The 25,909-nt window shown below is 43.7% G+C and overlaps 2 protein-coding genes and 1 long non-coding RNA gene across 3 annotated transcripts in view; 1 reads left to right on the plus strand and 2 right to left on the minus strand.

The window, feature by feature from the left end:
* The first annotated feature begins 853 nt into the window (after positions 1–853).
* Positions 854–24,354, plus strand: LOC142047994 (uncharacterized). Its single transcript, XR_012657345.1, has 5 exons — positions 854–2,070; positions 11,154–11,210; positions 13,109–13,270; positions 20,609–20,997; positions 23,958–24,354. It is a non-coding gene; the product is annotated as an uncharacterized LOC142047994 (long non-coding RNA).
* On the minus strand, positions 5,689–11,813 carry LOC116832397 (pinopsin-like). The gene is made up of 5 exons (XM_032793092.2): positions 11,465–11,813; positions 8,873–9,055; positions 8,036–8,181; positions 7,498–7,737; positions 5,689–6,437 (listed from the first exon to the last, which is right to left on the minus strand). Exons 1-5 carry the CDS (start codon positions 11,811–11,813, stop codon positions 6,297–6,299), a joined length of 1,059 nt encoding a protein of 352 aa, XP_032648983.1. The 3' UTR covers positions 5,689–6,296.
* DOC2B (double C2 domain beta) overlaps positions 16,614–25,909 on the minus strand; it is a 137,787-nt gene continuing 128,491 nt past the window's right edge. Inside the window, 3 exon segments of the mRNA XM_032793091.1 lie at positions 16,614–20,667; positions 21,942–22,038; positions 23,214–23,295. Coding sequence (XP_032648982.1) covers positions 20,531–20,667; positions 21,942–22,038; positions 23,214–23,295 — 316 coding nt within the window. The 3' untranslated portion in view covers positions 16,614–20,530.

Genomic DNA, 25,909 nt, shown 5'->3' on the forward strand with positions numbered 1-25,909 from the left:
TGCTCAGTAGCCCACTCAAATGAGCCATGTTTATAGAGAGCAGTTTATACTATCTCTTCTGAGGATAATATCAGAACAGTGGGTTGATCTTAAGTCATCATGTAGGTTGCAATATCTGGACAACAGCATGCTGCGTAACTCTGAGGCTATGTCTATACTTAAAACGCTACAGCAGCACAGCTACAGTGCTTCAGTGTAGACATTCACTACAGCAATGGGAGGAGTTCTTCCATCACAGCAGTTAATCGATCTCCCCAAGAGGCAGTAGCTGGTCAATGGAAGAATTCTTCTGTCAGACTAGCACCTCCCACACCATGGGTTAGATCAGCTTGACTACATCATCCATGGGTGTGGATTTTTCAGTATAGACCAGCCCTAAGTTACTTGTAGTTCCAGCCTTTCATTTTACCTGCAGTACTGTTCAGAAGTTTACTTAATTCTTAAAACAGTGGGTCTTATTTAACTTTGCAACTTTTGCCAATTTCATTCTCAATTTATTGCTAATTGAGAGATTTCAGATGTAATGAATTTGATTGATTAAAGTTCAACAGCTGTAAACAAAAATGGGTAACGTATCAGATGGGAGAAAAATAAGTGACTGGTGGCATTCCAGAATGGTAGAGCTGTATAGAATTACAGTTGAATTGCACAATAATTAATTGATTCAAGATACCTCCTGTTACATGATTATGTCCCACATGGTCTTGTCCATGTAACTTGCTCTCTCTCTCTTGTCACTTAATTTCAAGCAGTAGAGGTTCAGGTGCACACATAAACTGTCTCTAATGGGAAATTCTGGCTCCTTTTGTGTCTCAACTGCCACTTAAAGCAAAATGATGATATTCTTATTTATTCTTTGTATTACAGTAGCATCTGTGGGCTCCTACTGAGATTGAGCACATAGTAAGAGACAGTGTTTGCCCCAGAGCATTTGCAGTCTAAATAATTGTTTGGCTTAAGACGGTTTAATAGGAATACATTTGTCTATAAAGCATTTAAAAATACTGCAGGCTTTCCTCTCCCAACAGCAGTGCAATATTCTATAGCAGTGGTCCAGAACTGGATAGCAGGAGGTTAAAGGAGTACAGGGCATTAGTGTACAATCCTGTGGTTATTCTGATTAGAGAGACATTTTGTAGCTCCTTTAACAAGCAAAAAAGTGTTTTCTTCTGAAAATGAGAGGTTTCTAAACCATTCTTCTTTGTTCTTTTGACCTGAGGGTTTTTTTAAGTTTACAGTATCCCTCACTTTGCTTCCAGAATAGGCACTGACAAAGTAGTCCCAGTGATGAGTAACTTTCTTGTTCATGTCTGAAAGTCCATAGTACCTGACAGGTCCCATTTAGTGATCTGACCCATTTGTTTTCCAGTGCTGTGTATATGAATGACATTATACAGATGGAGGCTTGTGTGCTGGAGGTGTACATCTAAATCATCACAATTATGATGACCAAACTTCTCTGTGTTGTAAGTGCTTGCTCACAAGAACATACCTTTCTAATGCAGTGTGGTTCATGGAGTTCCAAAGCATGGTCCCCTGTTGCCTTTTTCTTCAGTGCCTAGGTGCAATCTGCAGATAACCTACTGGTCTGAGCATGCTGAGCTCTGTCATGATCCAAGCAGCAAGGCAGATGGAGTACTGCTTGTGTGGACCTGCCCTGTTCTCTGTCATGGCTGCAGCTTCATCTCATAGATGAGGGTAGCTTCATCTCAGATAAGCTGCACCCCTCAGGCTTCTTGCAAATGGCCAACGTGGCCCATGGCTGGATGACGTTTGGGTGCCTGTAATTCATATAAACCTCAATGGGAATGACCTGGGTCTGCGAATGAGAGAACAGGCTCCTTTGTAAGATGGTACAAATGGTTGTGGTTTGTACTGTTTGTTTGGTAGGAAGCTGCTCTTTAGGGTTATTGCTGATAAGTAGGCTGCTGTTAGGTTTTTGTCTGATGCTTTAGTTTTGGACTCATCTTTATCCTTTACCCAGTGCTGTCAATTTTCTCTCTCACAGGCTGCATGTTCCAGCTTGCCAGAGATGGCCAATGTCCTGTCAGAGAATGGTGCCAACCCAAGGTAAATTACTGCAAGCCTGGCTCAACTGCTAGGATTTCACGATTTGCAGTTTTCTGTTTGGAAGCCTCTTGGTGGGGGAGAGGTCTATTTTAACTAATGCTGTGATTGCCTGCAGATCTTAGTTAAAAATCTGGCAAAATGGTACAATCAGCAGCTTTAATCAGTCTTCCTAGGAACTGCATATTTGCCTGGCTCTGCACTCTTTAGCATTCTTGGGATTGTTCACAGCTTCTGCAAAATAATTCCAGGATTCCTTTTTGAGAAGATCCTTTGTTTTCATGGCGCACTCTGAACAGCATTAGTGTTATGTATGCCAGGACTGACAAAGAGCTCTTTGGTTATCTAGACCAAGTCCAGCCCCTGTGAAGAGAAGGATTTGCCTTTACACTATCCCTCCAAGCATTCTAATTTCCTTCTGAGTGCTTCACTTCAGTGGGAGCTAGGGACCTAAATACCTATGAGGATCTGAAACCCATGTTTTAATGCACTGTGATGGATCTTCAAAAGAAGGATGGAGGATGTAATCTTTGTGAAAAATCCCCCTGACTAAAGTCCGTTTCCTAGAGGAGATATGGTTTAAATTAGCACATTCTGATCAGCATTTATCTTAGTGTTTTTCAGATTCCATAACCAGTTTGAGAACAGTTAAAATATTTGCCAGCACTAAACTGGGTTCACAAGCCATCGCCCAGTTAAGAAAGATTAGCTATAATGAGACCGCTCTCAGATGATGTAAGTTGGCATAGCTCCATCTAGGTCAAGTGGTTCAGCAAGACCTTTTGGTGTAACTCAAAGTGTGCTTTGATTTCAGGGGAGTTATGATAAATTACACCAGCTGAGGACCTGGCCCAGTGTTTCATTCAGGAATTATTTAGATTGAATTTGACATACATGCTTAGGTAAATGTGGGCATATGGATGTGTGTGTATACAGATATATATTTGTGTGTGTGTGCACATGCGTAATATCACAAATACATATCCAGTATATGCATGGAGTAACTTTATCTTTTGCTTTGTTGCAAGGGTTAGCTAGCATGGCCATAATATTGTAGAAGGTCTCCAATTAAGCAATAAGCAAAAGACTTGTGATAACCAGAGTCCCCCAAAATGAAGCAAACCAAAAAAAAGCAAATGATCTAATAGTGGCATCAAAGAGGGTATACACCCAACTGCCCCTTGCACTTGTTACCTCCTTGCTCTTTGTTTCCTGCCTGTATTCACTAAGGAGAAAGGAAACACAGCTTTGGGTGCAGTTGGCATTCATTATAGTACGTCACTGCAATAGAAATAATTTTTCCTTCTAAAGCTTTTAAAGAGGTAAAAAAATCAAATTTCATAATAATCTGTGCACCTCCAGAAAGGCTTAGCAATTGCCATTCTAGCTGCTTATTATCAGCAGATTTGGAATTACTAATAATGGGGTCGGAGCCGTTTAATTGTGTGAATACCTATAAACGCAGTTACCCTCTGACTTCTTCATTTGTATGTTCTAACATCAAAGGCTGTAGACATAATGTCATGGAAGAGAAGGCCAATGATCTTCTTGTCAGGAAAAACCATAATGACATGACATAGAAAGGAGACTCCTTCGAGAGGCAGGGGTAGCATTTTCAAATGTGACTGAGAAGCCTAAGGCCTATTTTCAAAAGTTATCTTAGGCACTTGGGGCCAGTTTTTCAAAGGTTTTTTGGTGGCTAAAGATGCAGATAGATGTCTAGTGGTATTTGGGAGCAAGACACCTGGATGCTTTTGAAAATTCCTACTTGCATTTTAGGTGCCTAAATACCTTTAAAAAGCAGACCCTTATTCAATGGGACTTAGGAGCCTAAGTCACTTAAGCATTTTGGGAAATGTTACACTAGTCCTTGCAATGTTCTCGAGCCACTAGATGTAATGAAGGTTATTGGTGGAACACTTTTTAATAGCAGTCTGTTATTGCATCCATTTAATGTTGTTGAATTTCTCACTATTCGTGTTGTGCATCTTTTGCTTTCTATTATCATCTCAGCCTGTATGGTCCCAGTGTTTGTTATGTGCCACAGAATCTTTTACAAGCTTTGTTTCACCTTTTTTGCAGAATCAATGACTCTAAGGCCTTTACTGATTGCCTTAGCTATAAATAAAACACAAATCTGCTGGGCTTCAGATCCCTTGATTTTGCCATATTGATCTTGTCCTTTGTCTTAGTAAGTGTGGCATTTTTCATGTGAAATAAAACTCCAGTTGTGGTCACTGGAGGTTACACGCTGCTGTCTATTGGGGCCCTTTGTTAATTGCTGATTTGCTAATTGACCGCCCATGACAAGGAGACAGTGGTGTTTGGATGTTTTATTAGCCCAATCTACTTGAACCCACCTGTTAAATTTTCATTGTTTCACAGCCTGTCATGAGGTTACACAAAAGGATCAACCAACACAAATCCTACTGTGTCTATACCAGAGGTTGGCAACCTTTCAGAAGTGGTGTGCCGAGTCTTCACTTATTCACTTTAACTTAAGGTTTTGCGTGCCGGTAATACATTTTAACGTTTTTAGAAGGTATCTCTCTATAAGTCTATATTATATAACTAAACTATTGTTGTACATAAAGTAAACAAGGTTTTCAAAATGTTTAAGAAGCTTAATTTAAAATTAAATGAAATTGCTGATCTTACGCTGCCGGCCCACTTAGCCTGCTGCCAGCCTGGGGTTCCATTCACCTAGTTCGGCAGCAGGCTGAGTGGGGCCTGCGGGACCCCGGCTGGCAAGGGGCAGGCAGCCGGGACCCCAGACCGGCTGTGGGCTGAGCAGGGCCAGTGGCCAGGACCCTAGACTAGGGGTGCAGGTGGGAATGTGTGTGTGAGGGGGGTGTAGGAGCTCCCATTTGGTGCTCAGGATGGGGGTGGGGATATAGGGGGGTGCAAGAGTCAGGGCATGGGGTGTGGGGGGGTTGGGTGTATGTGGGGAGTGCAGGAGTCAGAACAGGAGCTGGAAGTGTGTGGGAGGGGTAAAGGAGTCAGGGTGTGGGATGGCTGGGTATTTGTGGGGGGAGCAGAAGTCAGGGCTGGGTTTGTGGGGGGGTGCAAGGGTCAGGGCAGAGGGATGGGTGTGTGTGAGGGGGTGCAGGGGTCAGGGCAGAGGGCTATGGGGGGCTGCAGGGGTCAGGGCAATGGGCTGTGTGGGGGGTGTTCAAGGGTCAGAGCAGAGGGATGTGTGCATGTGGGGGGTGTTCAGAGTTCAGGGCAGAGTGCTGGGTCTGTGGGGGGGTGGTCAGGGATCAGGGCAGAGGGCTGGGATGCTCAGCTTGTGGGGGTGCTCCCAGCCCCCTGCCATGAGCGGCTCACCACATGGGGCTGGAGGGGATATGCCTGATTCCACCCTTTTCTCTAGTGCTCTGTCCGTGTCCACCTCTTGTCTTCCTCCTCCCCGGAGCAGCAAGCGCACTGCAGCTCCGCTCCCCCTCCCTCTCCTCCTCCCCCTCGCAAGGGCAGTCAGCTGGAAGGAGGGGAGGAGGCGCAGGAAGGCAGCACACTGGGGGAAGAAGCGGGGCGGGGAGCTTGGCTGTCAGCAGGACCAAGCTTCTGCCTCCTGCCCCCACAGGAGGGAGCGGTGGGCATGGGGGCTGAGTGAGACTGGGACCCCAGCAGGCGGCAGGCAGCAGCGTGCCATTAAAAATTGGCTCGCGTGCCGTCGGTTGCTGACCCCTGGTCTATACAGTAATGTGTATTGAAAATGTGCAGGGCTCTCTCCTGTTCTGCTCTTTGCAGTGAAATATATATTTAAACGAAATGAAGCTTATGCTTTTCCTAATGGGATTACTACTGAAGAAGTGCTCTTTTGGGCTTTAATGCTGGTAGTTTAATTATTCCTTAGCCTAGTAAAAGGTCCCCCATTATCATGCTTTAGCACTTCCCCCGGGGGGTAAGGATCTAGGAATGGGGGCTGTTCTCGTTGGGAATGTGAACTGTTCTCTCTGACGTTTACTCTCTAATATGGTTGGTTTCCTGCCATTGAAGGGAATGTGTTTTACCTTTTGTCTAAGTTTGCAGTGACTGGGCAGGGTACAGTGAATATTGTTGGGAGCTCTAAGAAGAAATCTTTTATTACTTTCTGGTGTATATTTAGGCTGTTAGAAAATAGCCAGCCTCTTTGCTCCTCTTTCTGTCTGTGCCAAATGAAACTGAGACAAACGTGCGGAGCCGGCAGCTGCCATTCCTCCATGCAGGAAGTGAAGCATCTGCACTGTTTACGATGGGGTCACCTTATTTCTGCATCCCTCCAAGGCTGATGAGATGCCTTTGGGGGCACCAAGCATAGCAGGAGAGGTTTTCTGCATCCCTGACGGGTTGCGATTGCAGTACATCATTTTCAGCAGGCAGTCCCGGAACTAATTGGGGAAAGCACATGTGTTACAGGAAAACTCACTAGATAAGAGAAGAAGGCAGGTTGCTAAACACACCTCTCCTGGGTCCCTTTATGCCAAACTAGTAAACCAGGTTTTGCTTTACCCAGATGCTATAACCTGTGAGTTGATGGTGCTCCTGTGGTATGCAGCCTGGATGCTTTTGGCACACAAACATAAGAACCCATTTAGCCCAGTATTCTGTATCCGACAGTGGCCAGTACCAGAGCTTCAGGGGGGATGTACAGAACAGGGCAATGCTGCAGAGATCCACCTCTGTCTTCCCCCCGGCTTCAGGCTGTCAGGGTTGCCCTGAGCATCGGGTTGTGTGTCCCTGCCCATCCTGGCTAATAGCCATTGATGGATCTATCCTCCATGAATTTATCTAGTTCTTTCTTGAACCCAGCTGTATTTTTGGCCATCATGACTCCCATGGCAGTGCGTGTCACTGGTTAATTGTGCATTGTGTGAAAAAATACTTCCTCTTGTTTGTATATAATTTCATCAGGTGACACCTGTTTTCTAATTGTGGGAAAAGGTAAATAATAGTTCTCTATTGACTTTTTCCACACCATTCATGATTTTATAATATGCATTACACTGTAGGTAGTAAACCTCCAAGGCAGGGGCTGTGTGGCCAATACCGGGCCCAGCATGGAATGCAAATACTAATGTTGCGCTCAGACTGGTTAGTGCCTGATCCTGCTCTTTGCAGATACTGGCAATTGATTGATAAACATCTGTCTGTTTGTTGTGCAAGCTCAGTCAGGCAATTCATGATCCAAAAGTAAATCAGTCGCCCCCACAAAATTGTGTGTATGCAAAAGGATCTCTGGTTAGAGCTCCATCTCAATTTTATACCTTAGCCTTGTCTGTTGTAAAGATGCAATCAGTGGGATCTAGCATTTGACAAGAGCCTCAATAGGACAGATATGCTGTGCTATATTAGAATGCCCCATTACTGCTATTCCACTTCATTCCTATAAGCCCCTAGCTCTGTGAAGGCTTGTTTTCAATTGCTCTCTGATAATCTTCATGCTCTCACCTGTTTGTTCATGAAGATGTAGATAATCGGGTTGTAAACTGTGGCTGTTTTGGAGAAGTATGAAGGCAGCGATGCTAGAGTTGGTTGGATGGGGATATCGTTATTTGTGGCAACCACCATGGCAAAGGTGGAATAGGGCAGCCAGCAGATAAGAAAGGCCATCACCATAGCAATCACCATTCGTGTCACCTCCCTCTCCGCTCGCTGAGTCGTCTCAGATTCTTTTTGTTGTGCTGCAACCTACAGGCAATGTAAGGGAAACAGCCTGCTATTTAATATGTCACTGCCTCATTCTATAGAAAATACTGATGTCCTATAAAATGGCCTAGGCTGAGGGAAAATTTGCTGGACAAATGGGCTTGGCACACTTGTTAGCCACGTTATCTTCCCTTCCTGTTCAGTTGCCTGTTTGTAGTGGTGAGATCAACCTATTGTTGGCATCACCCAGACAGCCATGAAAAATTACACTGAAAACCTGTGCCTGCAATGGTGTCAGCAGTGCATGTGACTGTTCAGACTGAAATGTCTTTGTACTTACAGTTCGTAGTGTCATCAGCAGATTTGTGTAGGAGAAGAGGATCAGACTGAGAGGAATAATGAAACAGGTAATGAATAAAGTCAAGATGTAGCTGTTGTTGTTGCTGCCTCCAGTGTACCAGTTGGGACCACAGGAGGTTCTCAGACCTAGAACAATGAGATTTTAAACAATGCTAGGACAATCCTGAAGCATGAGCAGGAACTTCAGTGGGAAAGGCACAAAGAACAAATACCACCTACTGTTCTTGCTGAATTGTGCCTGTTTTCCTATAGCAACTCTCCAAATTCCAGCCAAATCACACGAACAACACTGGCATCAGCCATGATGATTTCTGGCTGGCAGTGCCATCATTATTAATTTACACACAAACCACAAGTCAGAATAATTAAAGTAAACTTCTAAATAAACAAGTTTTTAATAGGCTTGTTCTGTGCTTTTGCAGTTTTGCTGAGCTACTCTGTGTGCAGTGACTGTAGTCAGTGACAGCACTCTGCTGCTCCTCTGTCCATCAGATGTTGTGTTAAGCATATGCATAATAAGAAAATAGATGTTCTGCAGATTATTGTAATGAGCAGCTAACTTTTAAAGAGTGATATGTGAGAGGAAACCCTGTAATTAATGAGAAGACAAGGAGTGTTAGCACTTGGAGAACAAAGACAGCCACACAGTCAGATACAATGGTAAAATCATTGTGGTCTCTCCTCAAATATGTCATACTTAAAAAAAAAAAAAAAAAAAAAAAAAATTCCATCTATGACTGAATTGAAAACTGTGTCCATCAGCCATTGCTGAAGCTACAGACTTGAATGCTTTCTTTGAAGAATGAGACACTCATACCTTCCGGCACATAGCTGCTCCAGCCTAACATTGGTGGGGTTGTCCAGAGAAGTGACCAAATCCAGGTGAATGCACAGCCCATCACTGCATGTTTGTGCTGAAATCGGAAATCTCCCATGGGTTTGCAGATGACGATATACCTTTCAAAGGCCAGGATCGCCAAGGACCAAAGCCCCACAATGCCTTAGAGAGATCACTAATGGTTAGGATGTGTGGAATATGATTTCAAATTGCTATGCTATTAAATAATCTAGCAGCTTTCTGTGCTTAACTGCTAGATCTGAAGTGCCAGGTTTTCCTGAGCTATACTACTTTGTCCGTGTAAGGACAGCTCCATAGAATGAGCTATATTCCAAGCAGCTGTCTTGCAGAGACAGAGAAATTCCAAGCAAGCAGGCAAAACCGGCAGGGAAAAAAGCTTTCACAATAGCATCCTTTTTTGATTAACATAAGAACAGCCGTACCGGGTCAGACCAAAGGTCCATCTAGCCCAGTATCTTTCTACTGACAGTGCCCAATGCCTGGTGCCCCAGAGGGAATGAACAGAACAGGTAATCATCACGTAATCCATCCCCTGTTGCCCATTCCCAGCTTCTGGCAAACAAAGGCTAGGGACATCATCCCTGCCCATCTTGGCTAACAGGCACCGATGGACCTATCCTACATGAATTTATCTAGTTTAACTAGATTATTATTCTTATTTATTTTATGATTTCACCCAGGAGCCCCAGTGTTTCTTGTTTATTTAACTGCCTATTAATGAATCTGGGGCTGTCAGAAAGGATACACTGATTTCCTAGGACAGGGGTCTGCAACCTACAGCATGTGTGCCAAAGGTGGGATGCGACTCTGAGCCGATTTTTGATGTCATGCTCAGCCTGCCACCACTCTGGCATTCCTGCTGCCGGTCCCTTGCCAGCCGGAGTCCCGCTGCTGGTCCCGCTCAGCACCCGCTGCTGGCCTGGGTGAAGGAACCCCAAGCTGGCAGCGGGCTGAGTCCCCGTCCGGCAGGAGCTGGCGGCCGGAACCCCAGAGCAGCGGCGGGCTGAGACGCTCAGTCACTGCTCTGGGGTTCCCGCTGCTGGCCCCTTGCCAGCCAGGGTCCCACCACCAGTCCCACTCAGCTCCTGCTGCTGACATGGGTGAAGGAACCCCAGGCTGGCAGTGGGCTGAAACGTTGGCTGGCAGGAGCTGGCGGCCGGAACCCCAGAGCGGTGGCAGGCTGAAACGCTCAGTCGCTGCTCTGGGGTTCCCACTGCTGGCCCCTTGCCGGCTGGGGTCCCCGCTGCAGCCCCACTTGGCTTGCTTCCAGTGCAGGCCTCCTGCCAGACAAGGTCCAGGCTGCCAGCCCTGCTCACCTCCACTGCCGATCTGGGGTTCCAGCCGCTGACCTCCTGCCAGCCAGTTAACAACTGATCATTCAGAAGCCTGTGTGCAGCTTAAGGTATCCAAATACATGCCAGACATTGGAAAACTCAGCAAGGAAAAGCAAAGGATCACACTAAACCGATAAGATCTGCATTTTAATTTAATTTTAAATAAATCTTCTGAAATATTTTGAAAACCTTGTTTACTTTACATAGAACAGTAGTTTGGTTATATAATATATAGACTTATAGAGAGACCTTCTAAAAAATGTTAAAATGTATGACTGGCATACAAAGCTTTAAATTAGAGTGTATAAATGAAGACTTGGCACACCACTTCTGAAAGGTTGTCGACCCCTTTTCTAAGGCAGTTTTCACGTTTCTCAATGGAGTTTAGCTAAGATGCCTCAACAGATATCAATACCACATATGGCATTGGTCACTGTCAGTAGACAAGATACTGGGCTGGATGAACATTTGGTCTGACCCATTATGACCATTCTTTTGTTCTTATGCATGGTACTTTGTTTGCTTTGCCAGCTGCAGGAGTGTCTGAAATGCAATTTCTCCACTGGAGTGTTTCCACCATGATGCTGGAATTTGTGCATCATGTTCCTTATTCTCATAGAAGTATTTTTTAAAATTGATATAAAAGATCTGCAGAGTGGAATGACATCAGGGCAAATGCCATGCACCCCGTTTCAGTGCCCCTGGCCCACACAGACACCTCTGCTGGCCACTGATTATTCACAACAAAACGTACGAGAGCTTGTTTCTTCATTTTTGTACCAATACCAACACCAAAAACCTGACCATTCTGCCTTGTTAGCCCATGAACATCCAATCTAGCAGCTTGGGCAGCAGTAAGTACATGTGATATAAAAATGTTCTATTTCTTCCTTTCCTGTTTTAAGCACATCCTAAGACCAAACCTGAGGATCTGCTCAGCCAGTGTGTTCTGAACTCCCGTGGTGAGTAAGCACTTACTCTCTCATTCCATGCCTGTGAGCATACGGAAAATAACAAATTCAGCATCATTAGTAACGCCCTGTCTTTGTTCTATGGTTTGAGAAGAGTCAAGGAGACATTTGATGGCCAAGGACAGCTAATGAGTCATACTTGTTACTATAGTCTCTAGTCTTAGACCAGCTTTAGATCAAGTGCAGTTGCACTAGCAGAAGACAGAGAAAGAGCCTATCCAGCTGATTTCTGTAAACATCCTTACCTGTTAAAGAGACCATGAAGCCTTCAAATTTGCACACCCTTTTGCCGAGCACAAAGAAGCCATTGATATTATTTGAGAAACTGATAGTGCTTCCAAAGAAAGTCACCAGCAGATCAGCCACAGCCAGGTTCACCAGGATGTAGTTCAGTGGGGATCTGAGTTTCTTGTACCTGATGGAAACCACAATGACCAAACCATTCACAAATGAGGCAGAACATACTACGATGCCCATGAGCACAGCCACCGATGTATAGATGCTTCTGGGAGCCAGGTGAGGCCACTGTGGACCATCAAAGGCGCTGGGAGTTCCATGTTGCACAGGAGCCTGAGAAGTGTTTGAAACCTGCATTTCTCTTCAAGGGAATGAAAAACATACACCTGCAAAGACAGGTGACCTATCTGAAAGGGCAGCGGACCCTCTTTATAAAGCCAGGGGCTTAGGGCCCCCAAAGAGGATTAAAAAGGCTTAAGGTGTTTTAATACAGAGTTTTTATAATCAGCTCTTTACTCATAAGGGGATAGAGAGTCACTCTCAATCTGACGGGTGAAAGTGACATCATTTAAATGAGTAGATTGTGCATTTTCTAGTAATGGCTGTAGATGCATTTTTATGAATACAGCCTTTTTAGAGCCTAATCCCCACCAATGTTGTGTTTGAGTTTCCTGGAATATAAATTATCACAATCGCTTGTGTGCTCATGGTGGTTATTGTATTTAACTTGCATTTCAATCAGTGGGCTTTGAAATACATGAATTCTAGTAATATTATTATTGATTAGTCTGTATTGACACTAGCACCTGAGGTCGGGCCCCATGGAGCTGGGTGCAATACAGACATATCACAAAGAGAAGACCAGCCCCCAAAGAATCTAATCAACGTATAAGACTATAGACAACAGGTGGATAAAAAAACAGTTGTGGGGAAGCACTAGGAATCAGTGAGCTTATACCAATTAGCATTAAGGGTCCCTCTAGGAGTGCAGGGAGCAGAATAGTCCTAGATGTTGTAAGTCTGTGAATAAATACGCTTGGTCTTTAATGAGAGAGACAGTGGAGCTTAAAATGCTTGCCAGGAAATATGGTCTTGCTGACTGTGTACCAGTGGTGTTAGGTTAGGTTGGCTCACTCGGGTGACCTTGCACAGAACACACAGTCATCAGAAGGTCAGAGTTTCCTAAATGAGAGCCCATCATCTTTCAGTATATTGACCTGCAATGGGCCCAAATGAGATTCTGTGGTTTTGACTCAGAGAGGCGCTCTGGCATGCCTGTACTGCAGCAGGGTAATTGTGAGTCCAAAGGGAAAATCATGTTCTCCATTTCCTACCACTTGCCACCCCTGTCCTAAAATCAGAGGCCATGACTGCAGTTGGCTCATTTGGGTATTGATGCCAGGAAGCCCCAAAAATGTGCTAACACTGGGGTGAATTCTTTAATGGGGGCCACAGTGGAAAGAAGCCCTTGGGCTCTTCTCTGGCTGAAAGGTCAGGCATAGAGAGCAGTTTATGTCCTCATAAGAATGGCCAAAATTGTAAACCCCGGAAGGGCTGGCTTCATAGATTGGTAATGAACTAGCTGGGCACCCAAGGCTGTTCCATATAGTGTGTGCCATTGCTTATGTAGACTCCTTTTGTGTTTTTTATAGGGTTTTTGAGAACAGCGCCTGCTGAGGAGTTTGCAGCTAAATCAAACAACCTTGGTATGTTTTGGATTGGAGTGGTCCTAACCTAGTGAGATGAGTGTTAATAAGAGTCCAGCCTGAGAGAGAGAGAGACCAAAGCAGGCCTTCTCACACTCATAGACTAAGGTGAGTAGGGACCATCATGATTAGCTAGACCGTCTGTACCTTGCAGGCCTCAGAACCTCACCCGCTCACACCTGTAATAGACGTCTAACCTCTGTCTGAGTTAACTGTGGTCCTCAAGTGCTTGCCAGGAAATACAAGCTTGCTGACTGTGTATTTGTCTTGTAATACCAGTGGAGATATAAGATTGAGAGAGAGAAATGAGGTTGGTTAAAGCAGGCTAACTCAGTTTTGCTATTCAAGATGCTGCAGGTAGTGAAACACACACAACCCTTTCATACTTGGTCTCGGTGGCCCCAGTGTTCAGATTGGTGCCTAGTTATGTTTCTAAATGGCCACTAGCCCTCTGTTTGCAAATATAGATGTCTAACTTTACTTTTAGATGTTTCCCTGAGGCTCATCACTGTAATGTTTGTCTATCTCACATCTGTTAATGATCTTAGCCTCCCAGCATTCCTGTGAAGAAAGGAACAGTTGTCTCCATTTTACAGTGTGTGTGTGGGGGTGTAACTGAGACACTGTGCTTAAGTGATGTGGCCAAGATCACACAGGAACGATTGTGCCAGAACCAGGCATCCAATCCACCTCTGCTGCATCTCAGTCCAGTGCCTCAATTAGACCATCTTTGCCTTTGTAGCTCAATGTACAGCTTCCTTTGAAGCCCTTTTTTTCCTGACTGTATATTAACAAACAACAAGGAAAGAACAGAGCAGCGGGCCCAATTCTGTACCCAAAACTACAAAATGATGTAAATGGGAATTTTAGGTGGGTAAGGTTGCAGCAGGATTGGCCTTCAATGTTTTTAATAGAAGACACAGGTTAGAACTGAAAATAATATATATGAAATGCCTTACCTAGACCGACTGTACTACAAATCTAGGCAGCTGTTCTAATGATCTGATTAAAGTGAGATTTATTGTCTAAACCTGCTGGGGAGGAAAGGTGGCAGAGAGCAGAATACAAACTAAATGCAGTTTGGCAGGGTTAGTTGGTGTATTTAGGGGGAGGTTTTCAAAAGTGCCTAAGGAGCAATGTCTTCACTGACTTTGATTGAGATTTGTGCACCTAAGTAAGTCCCTTAGGTACTATTGAAAACATCCTCCTTAGCGTTTGTTACTGTACGGTGAAAATATCAATGTGCATGTGAAAAGATATCTGCAACATTAATGCTCCCAGCCCTCCTATGCCGGATTGCTCAGTGCTGTTATTGCTTGTCTAGTACAGTTTTAAACATTTCAGGTGATGGGGCTTCTCCCATTTGCCCTTGGAGAGTATTGCGCAGTCAATGAGATCTTGATGTTAGGGTGTTTTTTCTGATATTGAGTCTAAATGTTCTGTTCCTTATCTTTGTCCGCTTGTAGTGATACCTCCCTGGACTGCAAACCAGTCGTTACATGGAGTCACAGCAATGCTCTTAATCTTTTGGGACAAACTTTCAAACCCTGTATTTGAAATCACTCCCCCCCACACACACACTTGGTGGATCTACTGACTTTCTTCTGCAAACAGTCTTGAAAAATCCATGTCTGGGTGTTGTGCCTGCAAATTATTTAGTGCCAGAGGCTGGTTTGACCTGGCTCTTCTATAGTGCTTGTTATCCACTGATCTCAAAAGGTGGTCAGTATCATTATCCCTACTTTACAGATGGGGATCCTCAGGCACAGATAGGGGAACCGACTTTCTCAGTATCAGCTTGTAGGCCGGTAGCAGAGACAGAAATAGAACCTATGGCCCTTGATTCCCATTCCAGTGCTTTATCCACTAGGCAACAGTGTCTCTAACTGCATTAGCTATAATGGAAGGTAGGTAACATCTATTTCTTGAGTCTCTGTATGTTCACAAATCAACCTATTTTACATACCAGAAAGGTCAGTTCCTGACTGCCTTACACACTCAAATTCTCTGGTGGGGTTGAGTGGGCAGGGAGTGCAGTACCGTGTACTTAGATTGTTTTCTTTTTGGGACATCTTTTTGTTCTGTATTGGTATAGTGCTTGGCACTGTGGGGTCCAGGACTGGGGCTCCTATGTGCTACCACAATATAATTTATTAATGAAGCATTTTAAAACACAGTACAATGTTCTGTATGCCTGGGAGCCAGATCCCCAGCTGGTGTAAATAGGTACAGTACAACTAGCTTGAGTGCAGCTACTTTGATTTACACCAGCTGAGGATCTGGCAGATGACGTTGTGATCGTGCGATGGAATTAAATATAATCTGATATTTTAAGGGGACTTTATCAGATTTATGACATTTAATATGTAGCATCTTATTCACCAGCATTGAGGGTATGACACTATATTTTCAGTGGCTCTGATATACAGCAGGTATTGCTGGTCCTGGGCAGTTATGTTCTGTACTGAAAATATTAATTTTCCTGTGTGAATGAGCAAATATGAAAAAGGAATAGGTTTGGGAACTTTGGTATTTGAGAGCATTGCCCAAAATGCACCGTAGGAGGGGAGATCTTGATTTCAGTAGTATATCCCAAAGCCAATGCATAAGCAGCCTTTATTTTTATTTTGTTAAAAAGACAAGTCAAACCTAGTACATTAAATACAATACATGCTCTTCCCTGTTTCATAAATTCAGTCCAAAAATAAAATTTAACCGTTGATATTACAACCAAATATTGATACAAACACAGAGGATTGCAATAAAAACCAGCCAACCAGTTTTACTATGCCAGTCAAGACCTAAGCATCTCCTCTATTCCCAGGAGGAACATGGAGGTCACAGAGAATAAGGGTGCAGGAGTATTAGACACAAGTAAGAAAATTACAAAAACAACCTTCTCCTGGTGTATGTGGTAAATTTGTCCCAGGGTACTAGCTGGGGAACTCTAGTACATGAAGCTGTCCTTAGACCAAGACAGGTTTTGGATTAAAAGCTGAAAGGCAGACACTTTGGGTGGGGCGGATGGGAGGGGAAACAAGGTTTGGAGCACTATTAATGCCTATTCAGTCTGTCAGTTTTTAAAACATACTTACTGCAAAATCCAGTAAATATCTGCATTATGGAGCTGACAGTTGAATAGCTGAGAATCTGCTGTGGCTGGCTGGAAAATCACTACTAACTGTTAGAAACTGCAATGCATTTGGGGCAGCTGTGTAAACATAGACACTGACTTTTTTGTTGTCATTTAGCTCTTTTTAAGCAATATCAAGAAAAACCTAATGCTCAGTTATTTCTTTGTCTATAGAATATGTGAATACAGGAAGCTGTTAACAGTTCTGTGCATCGCCACAAACTTCTGATTTGCAACTGGAGCTGTTTTTTTGTAAGAACACAATCATGCAGTTTGCAACAAACGAGAGCACAGCTAGCCAAGATGAGTTAAGTGTCCAACTCTAATATACATTTAGTTGCATATCCTGTATTAGGCTAGGCAGTTGATAAGTTGGTCCCACCTACACTGATGGGAAAACACATGCAGTTTGATATTCAGTAACAAAGGAGGACTCATGAGAAGGGACTCTTGGGAATATGCAGTAGGAGGTTTGAAATTCAAAGTTACTGCCTTCATTTGAAATGCTGAATAAAAAAAGGCTAGTATTGTTAAAGAGCCAGTGCTCCCTAAGCTAGATGCCACCCTTTAAATAGGCTCTTCACCTCTGGTACCAATTTAACTACTCAGGGTCTTGAACTCTGAATATAAACTCTTGGCAAATAAAGTAAATCTTCCAAATCTACATAACTCAGCTCAAAGTGGAATTCCACAGGTAGCTATAATCTCATCTTTTGTATAAAATGACTTTAGAAATATTTCCTTGCTCATTTATGTAGCTTTTATTTGAACAAGAAATTCACAAATGTGTCACTGCATTCCTTGACACATATTGGAAATATTATTTATCAACCATCTTAAGAGCCACAGAGTATGTTGTACCATTTGGTTAAAAAAAACAACCACCTGTGCACTGAAGCACTCTCAGAGCAGCCATATTCCTTTTAAAATGCCTCCCTGGTAATGTTACCAAATAACTCCTTTTAGTGACACTAGTGGAAACCTCTGAACCCCACTCTGGGTTTTTTTCACCACCATTGTAGTGCTTTAATTTTTCAAAGTGATGTACAAATCTCTCAGTGCCCCAGTGAGGTAGATAAATATCCCCATTTTACAGATGGGAAAGCAGAGGCAGAGCAGCTAAGTGACTTTGCCCAAGGCCATACAGCAAGCCACCAGCAGAGCTTAGATTAAAATGCAGATGTTCCTGTCTCCAACTCCAAAAATTAATCCACTGGCTAGTTCTACTCTTGGTTTCAATTTTGCACCTTTGATTTTCCACACTAGGAAATGCCTCTTCGTTGCTTAGTTCATCTACTCCTGCTGCTTATCCCCCAGGTGGATTCATAACTGTTTTTGAACCCAGTAGGTACTTGTAATATCACAGAGACTATCTACTCTGAGTTTCTGTCGGGATCAGTATGTTTTGTAAAACAATCCTAAGGAAGCAAAACATTAGGCATTTTTTAGTGATGCACATGTAACATTCCAGCATTGTCCCATTACAAATTAGAAGCCAGATCCTGCTCTTCACTCACCTGACTTCTGTAGGATTCCTCACATGAGCAAAACAAGCAGGATTTGGCCCTTGGTTTTACAACTGGCAAAAGAAACATTTTTTCCTAGGTAGAATCAGCTGTTGCTGAACAATTTTTGCCCCTGAAGTGCTTTGAAAAGTTAAGACCATAAAAAAAGTGCATAAAATCCTAAGTGATTTGTCTAGTGCCTGTGAAAATTCACACACCCTCAAAAGAGGTGAAAGTCTGTGTCACGTTCGTTGTCAGTCCAGCATCTGAGTTGGAAATGCGGCATAGTGGACTGAGCACGCGATTACTGTACAAATAGGGGGAGACTCAGAAGCTGAACCTTTACAATTCACCTTTTTTTTTCCTTTTTATTTTGGGTTCTATTTATAAATATTAACAAATCCAACAATAAGTACATGTAGATAATACTGAGATACAAAATTCTTGTAGGATGCAGTTAAGGACAATTACTGCAGCCTTCACGTTGTAGCAAAACATTGGTATCAAACATTTAACAAGTTCTTGCATGACAACAACCATCTTGCATGCAATTTATATATACAGCCCAGTTAAAAAAGAGAAATAATGTCCCACTCCACATTAGGCATAAACTAGTGTTATGGCAAAATATATGCTTAAAAAACAGTACTTTTAAAATAACTGACAAAAAGGGAGAGTCCCTATTATTCCTGGCCATTCTAAGAGCCTTCTTATCAGAGCCCTTGAACACATGCAGCTCCCATGGACTCCAGTAAGAGCTGCGGGGGCTCAGCACTTCTGAAATCAAGCCCTAACTATCCTGCTGTAGTTTAAAGTGCTGGAAAAGTATCATACTTGGGCAAGAGAGAATTGGTGAGATCATCTGACTTGACACACAAATAAAATTCATGCATAGCTGCGTAATTCACTACAAATATTACATTGTTAAAAAGACCCTAAGAAGGTTTTCCCATCTCTAACAAGGTGTACTATTATTGTAACTTTGAAAAATAAATGTTGGTCTAAAGAGATCTGATTGATCCCAAAATACATGTTTATGAACTACTACGTAGTAAAGACTTGATGTAACTAGGGACCTTTTCAATAATGCCTGGATTAAAGGCGTCCATAAATTCTGCCAACATGCAGCATTTTGCCGTTAGTTTAGCTCATTTGTGACTTCTTGTGTTTGCAGAAAAACTTGTGAACTGTCTTGGACATGGTTAGGAAAATAGAACAATGTGGTTAATGAAAGAAAGAGAAGGAACTTTGATCTAGTGTATGGTGTGACTGGCAGAGTAGAGAAGTTTGGTTTGGGAGCTATGTGTTTGGTAGAGGGGGAGATTCTAGAACCAGCTTTTTATTCAATTGGCTCCCTCTCAATAACACAGACTTGCAGTTGTCCCTTGCACATTCCACCAGAGATTGTTTGTTCTCCCACAAACGTACCAATGATGTCAGTGGGGGAAAAATCAGGGCCTAAGTCTTTGGACAGTGAGTGAAGCCAGCCCGGTGCAAAGAACAGATTTGTAGAGAGGAACGGCTAATTGGCCTACCTGGGGAGTTAGGAGTTAGTTACATACACTGTTAAGAAGGCTGAATAAATGAAGAGACAAAGCCAAATTCTCTGTCCCTTACACGAGTGTAATGCCCACTGGAGTCCATGAAGGTTGTTATGCATATAACCAAAGGCAGAATTTGACCCATGGCACTTACTGTAGCATCAAGTCTGCTGCCTCTTGCCCTTCTAGCTAGTGGCAACTCTTCGGGGGTTCTGTTCATTCTCACTAACCAGAATGAAATGTCTGCACTAACAGTGAAATCTGAAGGTAAATTTCAGTGAAAAAAAGTCCTGTTCAAACCAGCTGTATAGTTGACAGGAAGAAAGGCAGATTCATGGTTTCCTAAAAATAGCAGCTGCATGGAAGTACTAGTGTGAAGTCCCACTGTCTGTAATAGAGCAAGAGTAAGTGCTGGAATGGAATTGTCTGTTGATTTTCTGATCTTTCTTAAATATCAAAACTTCTTTTAGCAAATGTGAAGCCTTGTATTATTCATTGTGAGGCTGCAAGTGCCTACTGTTCCCAGGTGGACTTATATAAGGAAGCTATTGCCTTATATAGCTGCACAGCCCTTTTAGCATACTGGTATACTTCATCAGACAGAACAAGCATTACATTTCTGAAAGAAAAGCAAACAGTCTTTATAGATTATTGGAGAAGATGATCATTCCACAAGGTGGTGTTTAAGGGCATAAAGACTGTGCAGGCCCAAACCACAGAAATTGACAACCAGAAATGTGGCACACAGTCCCCTTAGCAAAACAGTTCCATGTTTAATAATGCTTTTTGCTCATAGTAGCTACACAAACAAAAAGTGATCCATTCATTTTGCAAGGCAGCAAGAAGATAATTCAATATATCAAATAAAACAGGCCTGCATGCACTAGAATTGTGACTTATCTCAATTGACCGTGTGTGTGTGTTGGAGAGAGGGGGTGCTCAGAGACACCTAGGAGAAAACCCGGGGGGATCGCACCCACTGAACAGAGAAAATCAATTGTGTCTTGTTTAGTGGTATTTCCCTGCAGCCTGACCATCAGTTGGAATTTACCAAGCCACTCTTTCTTGCTGACTTAGTATCCCTTTTAATGTAGTAAGTAAACTAGAAGTCCAAAGGCATGAACTGTTCCTGGTTCTGGTTGTGAGAGAGAGCTGGGCTGTCTTCGGGGCCCCGGGCCGGTCTTTAGGGTCAATCGCTGAGGATAGCCCCTGGCAGCTCATTCGTTAGTGTATGCCAGCGCTCTATTTTCTTGTCCTTGTTTTTCAGGCAATCAAACCAGTGCTTCAGCCGCTCACCTTTGGCGTTAATTCCTAACACTACTCCACCTTAGCACAGAGAGAGAGAGAGTCAGTCAGTCAGTTCATTCCACAGAGGTAAGCCAAGCTGTGCCAGTAAAGATAGACAGAGAAGTCTGTAAAAGCAGCAAAGAGTCCTGTGATACTTTATGAACTACAGACGTATTGGAGCATGAGTTTTCGTGGGTGAATACCCAATTCGTCGGAGGCATGCAGAGAAGTCTGTTACTGACACTCATTCAACTATCCAGCGAGATGTATGCAGTGTGACATTGCAAAGTTTTCCATCCTCCTTGGTAGCTATTGGAAACAGCTGTTTAGAGGGGCAAGCGACAAGGGAGTCCTCACTCTCTCACACAGGTACATTTTCTTCCTTTTTACCATGGGTAGGTGGCAGCTACTAGTGAGCAAGATCACTGGGTAGGTGAAAGCTTCTGGCTAGATTATCCCAGCCCCACTCACTTAGAGCTGGGCATGGAGGAAGGAGTACATCTTTCAAGCACTGCTAACAGGTGTGGCTCTGTCTCATGCTCCCTTTATGATGCTGCCCCCCTCCTCTGAGTTTAATGTAAATTACAAGCGATTTGTTCATCTAATTTGTTGCCATCTTGATTTAACAGGTCCCTTAGTGTATGGGGAGGGGTTGGGCTAGGATCTGGCCAAGAAAAGGAAACTCAGTTAAATCACATGGCAAAGTATTCTGTGCTCAGAGCAGCAAACATGGAAGCTGGAACAGCCTATCCTTTTTTAAGGATGGCCCAGACTGGGACTGCAAATGCCCCTCTGATTCCAAAGGCATAAGGAGGTAATGAACTCTCCTTGGCCATAAATCATTACGGCCACAAACAAAATAACCACTAAATACTTCAAAGGTGGTTTGAAGCCTTTGCATTTGACCAAGACATATTAAGCCTCCACTTTCACTCGTCTCTGACTTTCAGAAGAAAGGACTTTGGAAATCAAGGTGAAGTGGAGACAGGCTTGTCCTACAGGAGAGTGGGAAGCCAGAGCTGAGTGTAAGGGCTTGTCTACCTGAATGCTTAGTGCGTGGGAATTACACCCGCCTGCCACACAAGTTCACGGGGGCACTTTAATCTAGTCCCATTTCAAAGCAAGGTAGCAAAATGCACAACAGAATTTGTGTGTGTGGCAGCAGGGTCCATGTGGGGAGGCTAGTGTGTGCTAGATTTCTACCTCTGCTTGCCACAAGCTAAGTGGTCATATAGACAAGCCCTTAGTTGATCAATGTGAAAGGGCACATGCCCACAGCAGCTTTAAACTTACTTCAAGTGTATCTTACTTACCAATAAAATCATTTGATTTTCCAATATCATAATCCCACACAGTGACTTCTAAGGTTTTCTTTGCCAGGTCACCATGCTTTATTTCATAACAAAATTCCTGTTGGGGACAAGAAACCGAATTCAGGAGGCAGCATGTCATCCCCAAAACTCTAGCTCTGCTAACATAGTGCAGTGTGGTTTTATAGAGCATCCTCAGTGCAAGGATCAAAATGTTTCACAGAAAATGCTTGTAAGCTACAGCAACAAGGAAGGTTTGAAGGTGCTATTCAATAGGCCTGACTGAGTGGCTTGCAGAGCATGTCAGCTGGGTGGAACAGAGGAGCAGTTGGCTCTGAGGAGCTAGTGCATAAAGAATTGCATCTACTTACTGGGATCACTGCATATGCCCCTTGGTGTCGTTTGTTTTCTGGGCCAGGGAAATTCTCATTTAACAATGACAAAACATGCAAAGGGAGATGAATCATGAGCTAATGCTTATGCTCTGTGTAGCAGGTGATTGAGGAGAGAGCTTTAATTGTATATGACTGACACCCTTTTCAGATGGTCCTACCACGGAGAGACCTAGCAAGTGGTGCAAGCAAGGTTTCTTTTTTGCCTGTATTAACAGAAGTAGGTGAATGAGGAAGGATTTCCCAGTGGCTAGTGCACAAGTCTGGAACTTGGGAGATTGCTCTACTATTGCCTTCCTGCATGATCGTGGACAAGTCCCTTAAGCCCTGACCTGCTGTTAGACACCTAAATAACACTGAGGCTCTGGGCCTGTTTCCAGGATGTAAAATGAAGATTAGTGGCACTTCTCTACCTCACAGAAGTGAGGAGGATCAGTCCCTTAAAGATGGTCAGGTGTTTGGATGTGATGGAGGTGGGGGCCACAGAAGTACCAAAGGAGATAAAGCAAAAGCTGTGCATCCAGCTGTACTACCATGAGCCAGGCTAGATAACCACCGAGCTCATGTGAAAAATACAACTGCACAAACCAGACTTGTGTCTACTTCCATAACTGAGATGGGGATAAGGTGCCTCTACACCACTGGGTGGGGGCGGGGGGCAGATGCAAGGATCCCAGCCAGGAGTGCCAGAGGAAGGGTGTTTATTCACTGCTCAGATTGCAATAGAAGTATTTAGAAAGGCAAGCAGAGACAGAATATGATTGGATGTCCCACAGCAGGGGAAAGTGATGCGATTTATAGGCCTATCATCTTGATGTATGAGGCGCTCATCAAAGAAAGCAGCATTTTAGCAGCTATCAAATACAGTGTGGTGCAAAAGTACCTCATTGAATTCAGGGTTTAGTGTTTTCTTTTTCACTGCTGTCTTGTGCTTTGATTTCTTGTCCTCATCTGGTTTCAAGTAGCTGTAATTATAATAAAAAACTTGGTCAGAACACACAGCCATCTAGCTGAAAGTCAGCATCTCTTTTTTACAAGTTTGACCTAAGTTGTTCCCGCAGTCAGCTGAGTTGTATTCCCAGCTTTGCTGGTGACTCACTCTGTGACCACACGTAAACTACTGGCCTGCTTTGAGCTATGGCTTCCTATTTTGTAAAACGGAGGTATTATTTCTTACTTACCTTGGTTAAAGTTCTTTGAGAGCCTTGAGTGAAAGTCACTGCAGCAGTGGAAAGTAGCATATTGGCCTCTGGGATTAAAAAGAGGCACTGCTTGAACTCACGCTGAGCAGCTGTTCATAACCCCATAACCCAAGCCCAACCCCAGACGTACAGTACCTTCCATCTTAACTTGTGTAAATTTGATTTTAAATATTAACTTTAATAAATTTTTTAAATCTGTTCTACACCTTGTCATAATGCAATGGTTATACCACACTCCAGTCCCTAGAGGCCACTAGAACTGCATGCACTGCACAAGTGTGCTCTGAATAATTCCTGCCCCTAGAAATTCTGCCTTAAATCCCAGTTAGCCATGCATCAAAGACTCTAGAGTAGAGTACCAGTCCACATCCAGTGGCACTGTCATAAGTAGATAGGTAAGGGCTAATTTTCTTTTACCTGTAAAGGGTGAAGAAAGGGGGAACCAAACACCTGACCAGAGGACCAATCAGAGACCTGGATTTTTTTTAAAACTCTGGGAGGGAACTGGAAACTCGGGGTCTTTTTGTTTTCCTCGGCTGTGAGTAAACAAGCTTTTCTTCTAAATCCATCTTCTTTCAAATATTCTACTATCAAGTATGAGTACAAAGGAAACAAAGTAATAGGCTGTTATGTACTTTGGTTTGTAATTACATGTGTGTGGATTTTGCTGGACTGGTTTAATTGGGCTATCTTTTAAATCAGACTGTTTATTCCTATTTTCTTATAAGCCATATCCCTGTATTGAGTTTCTTAATGCAGAGTTTTAGTTATATGTAAGTTCTTTCTTTTTTATATAAAGTTTTCTTTTTAAAACTTGTGGGAGTTTCTTTTCCTAGTGAGGCAAAGGGGAGAGGAATTTCTGTGCCCGGAGCTCGGTCTACCTCTGTGTGACAGGCTAGGGGGAGGGGAGCCCATGCTCTGTGGTTTACTTTCCTATTGTCCCAGGGCGGGAACAAGCTACGGGGAAAAAGTTATAGGGGAAAGAGGGAGAATCAACTCTGTTCTCTTGTGTTTGAGGTTTTTCTCTAGTTACTGCTACGAGACAAAGGGAGGGGTGAATCTCTTTGTGTGAGCTTAACTAGGTTGAATGCATAGCCTCAGGGGGAAGTAGATTATCCTCGCTGGGTTGTATTCAAGGAGCATAGTAAGGCATCGCTCCGGCTAACCCAAGGAAAGGGGGGGAAGCTGGGGGATGAGATAGGGAGACCCAGGGGGCTCTGGGTCTTGTGGGGTCCCCCAGGGATAAGTTGGGGCGACTTGAGGGCTGATAGGAGCCAGAATCCTATCTGGTGGCAGCGAGATAAGATCCAAGCTGGTACAAGCTTGGGGGGAATCATAGTAAGCACCCAGATTTTGGACGCTAAAGTCCAGATTTGGGACAGACGTTTACCACAGGCACAAATCTAGATCCTTGCTGAAATACAAGGAACATTTGTGGAAGAGAGAGAAGACATCAGTACTGCCACCCCCAAGCATTCAAAAATCTTGAGTTGGGTTCCTAGTCCCAGTTCAGTGCAATGTCCACTAGGTCATGCCGCCTTCTAAAGAAATACTAACTTTAAAAAATCCCACGTTTCTGCCTGAACTGTTTTTTACCCGCTAATGGTACAAGTATCACTTCATCTCACTTTTAAATCAGGGCTTTGGTGCTGTGCTCCAGCTCCGCTCAGGCTCCAGGCAAAAACCTGCAGCTCCACTGTTCCCGGAGCTGCTCCACGCTCCAGCTCTGGGTTCCGCTCCAAAGCCCTGTTTTAAATAGGGTAGCAGGAACAAATATACTGGACAGTACTTTGCGTATAGCCAGTTTGCTCTGCTGGTTGTGTGTGTGTGTTATACACAGCAAAGAAAAATAAAATTGTAAGGGAAGAAGGTGTTGAGCCTGAAATCTCCTAAGATTCACGAAGAGTTAAACGTAGTTCAAGTTGACACTGGGCCTTTAAAATCAGTTCTGTTGTCCTCTCATGTTTTCTGTATCTCACTCGTATTTAGGATTTATACATAAAAACCGCATACTTTTCTAACGGCTCCTGCTTCTTAGTCATGCCCTGAAGCCATAATCTACTGTTTGTGTTAGCACAGTGTTTCTCAAACCGGGGGCCATCGCTTGTGTAGGGAAAGCCCCTGGCAGGCCGGGCCATTTGTTTACCTGCCCTGTCTGCAGGTCAAGCTGATCTCAGCTCCCACAGGCCGCGGTTTGCTGCTCCAGGCCAGTGGAAGCTGCTGGAAGGGGCGTGGCCCGAGGGACTTACTAGCCACTGCTTCCAGCATCCCCCATTGGAGTCACACCTACCACTGGCACAGGTGACCCACAGCAGACAGCAAGAGAAGAGCTGTGTGCATCCCAGCTAAGGAGCAGGGTATGGTCCCTCCTGTGCAA

The sequence above is a fragment of the Chelonoidis abingdonii genome, chromosome 20 (assembly GCF_003597395.2).
Source record: "Chelonoidis abingdonii isolate Lonesome George chromosome 20, CheloAbing_2.0, whole genome shotgun sequence".
NCBI lineage: Eukaryota > Metazoa > Chordata > Testudines > Testudinidae > Chelonoidis > Chelonoidis abingdonii.